The following is a 7921-nucleotide window of genomic DNA, read 5'->3' as shown; positions in this document are numbered from 1 at the left end:
TTTATTATATATAAAAGGATATAGTTTTAAATAGCTAAAGTTAAGCTTCTTATTATAAAGAAAAGAGTGTTAGTAATAGAAAGAATTAATAAATTACTATTAGTATTACTTACTATTAAGCTAGCCTTTAGTGCTAACTCTTAATATATAAGGTTATTTTCTTTTATAGGACTTTATAATAAACTATATATAGTTCTAAATGTCTAGAAACTTATTATAAGATATTAAGATAATTGCTTTTTTCTCTTTAAGAACTTTATTACTTTATTTAAGCTAGATATAATTTATGCTATTTTTAAAAGGCCTAGGCTGCAGGACCTATTTATATAAATAATATTAAGCTTTAAAAGCATTATTAGCAATAGCCTAGGCTATAAGAAGAGTAATAAGATAGAGCAGTTTATATAAAATAAGTGTTATAAGAAAGCGCAGTCTATATAAGTAAGAAGATATTAGCTTAACTAATACTTAGGTAAAGGAGGGCATTATAAGTAATATTACTTAAAGCGCTAATCTCTTTAAATGTAATCCTTCTTTTACTTAATATAGTAAATAGTAATAAATGCCACTAGCTAGGTCTTAGTTAAAATGTTTAAATCTCTAACTTAAGCAAGCTTAATATTATTATAAAGAATATTAATAAGACTGCTTAGCCTTTAGCCACTAATACTGCTTAGAAGCATAGTATAGTAAAATATAAAGCGTATATATAGCCTGCAAGATATATATCTAGCGCTTATTTAGACTATGTTAAGGCAGAAGATTATATCTTCTGCTATTATCTTAGATTTCTTAAAACTCTGCTTAAAGGAAAGACTAAGTTTATAAGCTAGATGCAGAATCTATTAAGCTTATTATAACCTATTAGTGCTTTATTAATTATTTTAAGTGACTAAAAGGGAGTGTAAGATAAATACTTACTTAAGTAATCTTATACACTAGACTGTAACTATAACTAATATTTTAAGATAAAAGAAGGAGATACTAGACTAATACTTTAGCTAGATCCTTACTTTACTTTACTTTTAATACCTTACTATTAGCTTTATTAATAAGGAGAGTCTATATATCTTTAACCACTAAAGCGCTTTAAATAGTTTACACTTTTATATACTCCTCTAGGCCTAGGCATAGTTATTTTATAACCAAGCCTTTAACATATATCTTAAAGAATATTTAAAAGATTAATTAGACTTGCTCTACCTTAATATAGAGGTTAATCTAAAGGCTATTAAGGTCTAAATCTAGATCTAAAGTAAAGCTAGATAATCTTAGCAGTTAGCACCTGCTAAAAAGCAGCAAGAGCTTTAATAAGAGGGAGTAGTGTTATACTATTACTAATTCTCCTAGATTCTATTATAATGCTTTTATATATATAGGTCTATATATAAAGCTTTATTAAATAAGCTTGCCTAGTATTATATAAGAGAAGCTAAAGCAGCATCTTTATTAAAAGCCTATTAGTAAGGTTATTTAAAAGGACAAGGTCTTATAGGAGGATTTAGAGGGCTGCTTAAAAGAGTAGTAATAGCAGTAGCTATAATAAGAATTAGAATAGTAACTTATAATAGCAGATATAAAGGTAAAGAGGAAAAAAGATAGGTAAGTATAATATATAAGAGGTATATATACCTAAAGCAGCTATAAAAAGGCATAAAGTATTAAAAAAGCATACTATTATCTATCTACTCTATAGCCTATAAAGAACAAGAACATAAAGACTGTAAAAATTATCTAAATATATTAGAATTAAACAGAATGCGCGCGCTTATTTTTCCTTTAAGAGAGGCAGATTAAAGGAAAGGACGGCAGTTAAAGAAAAGGGGGGTATATTAAAGGCTAAAAAAAAGGTAATAGGGTCTTATAAGAAATAGAGGCGGCCTAGTTTTACTAGTACTATTAGCCTATTTAATTTCACTAAAATAGGTAGTGAATATTTTAGCGTAGGGTTAGTTAGCCCTTAAAAACAGAATTATGTAACTCTAGATTTAAAGTGTTAGGCTATAAAAAATAAAAGTCCCTGCACTTAAGAGAAGTGCTTAACAGGATCCTGTATTTTCTAATAGATATGGTCATATATGTCTGACAATAGGACAAGGTTGCCCTATATGGGACGGGGCCAGAGAGACGGCATTAAAAGATAGACCAAGGTTAACACAGCAAAAAGAACCAAAAAACATACAACAGCCGGTGTTCGCTGGTGGTCACCCACCCAACTACTAATCTGCCGGTTAGTGGCTTGTCTATGGGGGAGCAGACGGGACCCCGAATTTTCCACTACCTATGGTCGTATGTGATGGGAGAGCGGGCAGTTTCACATGATAATTCTGGAAGTTTTCGAAGAAGGGCGGGATAACTGGGCCGAGACGCAGCGATTGGCCAATTCGGAAACAAGCCCTAAAGGGGTCCAGGCCGAAAGGGGACTAAATCCAGGGGTCCTCGGACAGGAACCCCCACAAACGAGGGTTTTGGGCTCAACAAGTGCCACTGCAAGTACGTGTATCTCGTATCTAGCGCGCCCCTTGCCCTCCTTTGTTGACCTTGCGCCCCCATACTGTATCTCGCCCCCCCAAGGGGAACAATCACCACCCAAAGGACCCTTGAGCCCAGCCCCCGAACGGCTCTGGGCCGGCCGACACGTGCAGCCTTAGCGGGCTCTGGATTGTTGATCTGGGCGGTTGAGGCTCGCCGCTGGCCAACCACAGGCCGCGCGACTTGGGGCGGTAAAGGGTCAGCAACGCTCGCGCCGTCAGAGATCTCATTTCAGGTTAATATTAGCTCACTCGGGGATCGCCTCCAAGCGGTCTGGGCGAGGCGAGGGGGCTTTCCTCACCACAGGCCCGTTGGCAGCAAGGCCCGTTTGCACATGCCGTTAGCAGAGGGTACCTCCCAACGCCAGCAATGCCGCCACCAACGCGCGGGTCACGCCTGTTAACGCCACCAACCAGATGCTGCCAGATAAGGGACACGACACGAAAAATGGATCTGAAAGAGCAAGCTAGAGGGCGAAAGGGGAAGTGGAAGTGGAAAATTTGATGCCGTGCCTGACTATGGAGCTCCTTTTTCGCATTCTTTCTGCCTTAAAGTTGGGCTGCTGGTGTGGGTTTAAAAAGGTATCAGGACGGCTGTTCGCTCTTGGAAAGAGTCCTCAGTTCATACTCCCAACTTTCTCTATCCATTGAGTTGTGCTGGCCTTTTGCCCCTTCACGATGGCTACTACCACGACGGTCACCAAGAGAGCAGGCGCCGTGGCCTCAATGTCAGTAGTCTTGCCAGTCTCATGAAGACTTTTTCCCCCCCGAAAATTTCTCACCGTTGCTCGGTTTTGCTGACGCCAGATACAGCAAGCTGCCTGAGGAGGAGAGCCGGTTTCCCGATATCAACACGATTCGGGCGGCCATCCCCAAGCACTGCTTTGAGCCGTCTGTCGCCATCTCCATGGGCTACCTGGTGCGCGATGTGGTCATGATTGGAGCCCTTGGCTGGGCTGCCCTTACTTACATTCCCACCATTCCTGACGCCACCATCCGGACCATTGCCTGGATCGTCTATGGCTTCGTCCAGGGCCTGGTCTGCACCGGACTCTGGATCCTGGGCCACGAGGCTGGACACGGCGCCTTTTCCCAGCACTCTCTGCTGAACCACGTCGTCGGCTTCTTCTCCCACTCCGTCCTGCTGGTGCCGTACTACTCCTGGAAGTTCTCCCACCACCGCCACCACAAGTACACCGGCCACATGGAGAAGGACATGGCCTTTGTTCCCCGGACCCAGCCCGACTACGCCAAGCGAACGCTCGCCGCCCTGGAGATGCTCGAGGACACCCCCGCCTACCAGTTCGTCACGCTCATGTTCCACCAGCTCTTCGCGTGGCAGATCTACCTGCTCTTCAACATCTCCGCCGGCCGCAACAGCCTGCAGAAGTCCGCTACGACCATGTTCGGCAAGAGCCACTTTGGGCCCAACAGCGCCGTGTTCCGCCGCAGCGAGGCTCCTTTCATCTTCCTGTCTGACGTCGGCCTCGCCATGACGGCGTTTGCGCTGTACAAGCTCGCGGGAGCTGTCGGAACGGGCACCATGCTGCTCGTCTATGCGCAGCCTTACTTCTGGGTTCACCACTGGCTGAGTAAGTTTTCATTCCCCGAACAAACGCACATGCAAAGCAAACGCACGGGCGATTGCAAGCATGTAGATGCAAACGCAGGCACAGGCGCAAGCATGGCGTGTCAATGCCAAACAGGATCAGGATTGCTGACGAGATGCCACGTTTAGTTGCCATCACTTACCTGCACCACACCCACATGGAGGTGCCTCACTATGATGCCGAGAACTGGACCTTTGTCAAGGGCGCCCTGGCGACCGTTGACCGCGAATTTGGCTTTGTCGGCCGCCACCTGTTCCACTGCATTATTGAGCACCACGTTGTTCACCACCTCTTCCCGTAGGTCTTCAACTGAACTTTCATCTGCTACTTGCAATTCACTGACGTTTCTCAGTCGCATTCCCTTCTACTATGCTGGAGAGGCCACCGAAGCCATCAAGCCCGTGCTTGGCGACCTGTACTACCGCGATGAGCGATCCTTCCTGGGCCAGCTCTGGAGCAACTTCACCAAGTGCAAGTACGTCGTGGCCGATGAAAAGACCCCCGGAGCTCTGCATTGGGCGCAGTAATTGAATGAATGAGGTCATGGTTTATTGGATCGCATTGGGTTGGGTAAAAAGGATACTGGATAGACTCTTGTGTGCGTTCGTTCTCGTGATGAGATGGACCCCGGGTAAAGATCTTTGTTTTGCGGTTTTGGTTCATTGACGATAGACTATGTTGACTATACGAGGACATGGAAAAAATAGAGAGGGGGGATGACAATAGACTTGACTCTATCGATCAAATTGCATGGATGAAGATGAATGAAGTGGTGTATGAAGGCTGAATGCGCGATGTGAGTGAGGGGCAGACGAGGTGCCCTGGGAGAAATTCTACGACGGTTGTTGTTAAGGTGCGATTTCCCAGCGGTGATTCATTTACGATTGAACATGCATGTATTACGCTTTCCAGAAGTCTTTGTACTATGTCAAGAGTAATTGAAATCTGATAAGTTTGAGGTATCGGGGTCACACAGCAGGTCCTTGTCTGGACAAAGGACCAGCATCAATCTGCAACTACCAGTTCACAAGAGGGCTTCTGGTGAAAAAATGGAGTAAGTCACGACCGCATGCATAGCCCAAACTGCACGGCCGCGCAAGGAATACAAGATCAGAGCGAAAGAGTCGGTTGACTATCTACAGACATGGCGGCGGCCACGCTGCATGGCTGCAGCCAACAGGAGTTGTGCGCCTATCCCCTATCTCCATCGGAACCCAAGCCGAGACAAAGTCCGTTGTTGAGGAATATGTCGCCACGGAAAGAGCAGTGGGTGGCGTCCCGGCCTCGGTGGCATGTGGCAGCTTGGGAGGGGTCCTGGATAGGCCGTAAGGCGATTAGTTGACGTGATAACATGTTTGATGAGCTAGAAAGCAATATAGAGGCGAGGATATATCCAGCATGGGAAAAGGGAGAATGAGAAAACCCCGGTTGCCAAACCTACATATGAACAAAATCGTGAGTAGAAGTTGCTGCTGTCTGCTGGGATTGGTCAGTCAAAATCTATACCGAATCTCAAAAGCTAATATAATTAGTAATTGCATTCTTGTACTATAATGATGCCTATGATGTCTCTCCATCTTCCAGTGCTCTAGGATGTATTCTTCATACTGGACATGCGGCCCTTGCAGGGACAACTTGATATAGCCCTAGAAGCTTTGCGGGGTGGTGGAGGAGGAATTGGAGAACGATCATGTCGCTTGAACTTGTCGCGGTGCGTTTCCTCTAAGCTGCCTATCGCGAGAGTCCCATGTCTCAGATCAAGCGGGGGAAATGCGACCAGGAGACCTGTAATGACAGCAAATGTCGGAAATGGCTGTTTGCTTGACAACTTACAAGGAGTTTCTAAGACCAATTAATGAAAGTCGACGGTAATGAACGCCGTTTACCGGCATCCTTTCCGGCGTTGAAGAGGCTTACCAGACCTTACTCATAGCTGATTCACAACATAAGGAACATGCTAATTGAATGTGTTCGGTAGGACGACAGAAACTGCGTCAGCATTTGGTCACCCCGTGCATACGGTTCGAGCGCCTGGCGATCCGGCATATAAGAGATTATTAATACTCACCTACTAGGTAGCTCTTATATGTCGCGATAACTCTCTCACAGAAAACAAGCCGTTCATCATCAATGGCAATTGCTCTACTGGCTGCTACAAACTGCTATTGCTCAACCCGAACACCACACGAACGGTTCTGACATACACTGGAACATTTATAAAATGGCATCATTCGAGTACAATGAGAACACCCAGAGGGTCCTTTTTGGCCAAGACAGCCTCGCAAAGCTCCCATCTGAGCTCGCCAAACTTGGCTGTTCGAAGCCGCTCATTCTAACAACACCAACCAAGACCTCTTATGTCGACGACATCGCATCTCTTCTAGATGGCCGGATCGCCGGCTCATTCACGCGAGTCACAATGCACACCCCGACCGACGTCACCGAAGACGCCTTGAAGCACTGCAAATCCGTCAACGCTGACTGTCTCGTGTCAATCGGCGGCGGGAGTGCCGTAGGCCTGGGGAAAGCATTGTTTGTTCGCACGGGGCTGCCTCATATCACTGTTCCGACTACGTATGCGGGCAGCGAGATGACACCCATCGTGGGCCAGACGGAAAACAGGGTCAAGACGACGCATGTTGATCGAAAGGCGATACCGGCGGTCGTCATTTATGATGTGAATCTGACCCTGACATTGCCTGCCAAGATAAGTGCGACGAGCGGCCTGAACGCCATGGCGCATGCTGGTATGTTATAAAGAAGTCCTTCTGATTCATGCACAACAAGCAAGCCAGAGTCACTCACACAAGTAACTCATGCTAGTGGAGGCTTTGTACGCACAAGATGGCAACCCAATCGCAAGCATGTTTGCCGTCAAGGGTATCCAAACGTTGGCCACATCTCTGCCTCGAATCATGCAGAACCCGCAGGATGTCGATGCTCGCTCAGATGCCCTGCTCGGCGCCTGGTTCTGCGGCAAATGTCTTGCTGGAGTGGGCGTTTCCCTGCATCACAAGCTGTGCCACGTCCTCGGAGGCACATTCAACCTACCTCACGCAGAGACGCATGCTATCATTTTGCCTCATGCGGTGGCATATCTGGCTCCGAGCATTCCGGAGACGATGAAGGTATTGGCTGAGAATATTCCTGACAGCGAAGGGAACGCTGTCAATGGCCTGAACAGGTTATTGTCCAAGCTAGGCATCACGTACAGTTTGGGAGACCTCGGCTTGAAGGAGGAAGACATTGACTTGGCGGTGACAACTCTGCTCAAGAAGCCATTTTGGAGTCCCAGGCCTATTGAGGGTGATTTAATTCGTGAGTTGCTGAGACGAGCGTGGGAGGGAAAGCCAGCGCAAATAGCGGAGTAGAGTTGCTGCTGCAAATACTTGATCTGTGCTGAACTCATAACTTGAAAGGCATATAACTGTACTTTATGATACCTCCAGAGTTCTAAGAGCGTACAATCTGTGCACCCCGAACCAATCGCTTGTATAAACTGTTAAACCCTAAACTAGGGAAAACTCTAGTATTATAAGATAGCTAGAGCTACTAAGGCTATCTAGAAGAAAGGAAAATAAATAAATAGACTTCCTGCTAGCATTATAGGCTATTAGTCTTAATATCTAGATTATATACTAAAGCATATATAATACATCCCCCTTAAGACTATAAAGGCTATAATTAAACTTAATAAAAATAACATTTAGTAGTATAAAGCTTATTAGTAAATAAGGCATCTTTGCCTTAATAAATAATAGGATATATATTATAAAAGCC

The 7921-nt window shown here is 45.2% G+C and overlaps 2 protein-coding genes across 2 annotated transcripts; both read left to right on the top strand.

Moving 5' to 3' along the window:
* Positions 1 to 3209: 3209 nt before the first annotated feature.
* On the top strand, positions 3210 to 4668 carry BBK36DRAFT_1130822 (hypothetical protein; the record flags this gene model as incomplete). Its single annotated transcript, XM_024891886.1, has 4 exons — positions 3210 to 3259; positions 3345 to 4123; positions 4270 to 4438; positions 4494 to 4668. 4 exons carry the CDS (start codon positions 3210 to 3212, stop codon positions 4666 to 4668), a joined length of 1173 nt encoding a protein of 390 aa, XP_024745216.1.
* Positions 4669 to 6362: 1694 nt separating this feature from the next.
* Positions 6363 to 7512, top strand: BBK36DRAFT_1130804 (Dehydroquinate synthase-like protein; the record flags this gene model as incomplete). Its single annotated transcript, XM_024891884.1, has 2 exons — positions 6363 to 6888; positions 6965 to 7512. 2 exons carry the CDS (start codon positions 6363 to 6365, stop codon positions 7510 to 7512), a joined length of 1074 nt encoding a protein of 357 aa, XP_024745215.1.
* Between the last annotated feature and the right edge of the window lie 409 nt (positions 7513 to 7921).

This window comes from Trichoderma citrinoviride (assembly GCF_003025115.1).
Source record: "Trichoderma citrinoviride strain TUCIM 6016 unplaced genomic scaffold BBK36scaffold_21, whole genome shotgun sequence".
NCBI lineage: Eukaryota > Fungi > Ascomycota > Sordariomycetes > Hypocreales > Hypocreaceae > Trichoderma > Trichoderma citrinoviride.
The sequence above is the reverse complement of the archived record's forward strand: the minus strand, read 5'-3'. Positions and strand labels throughout refer to the sequence as shown.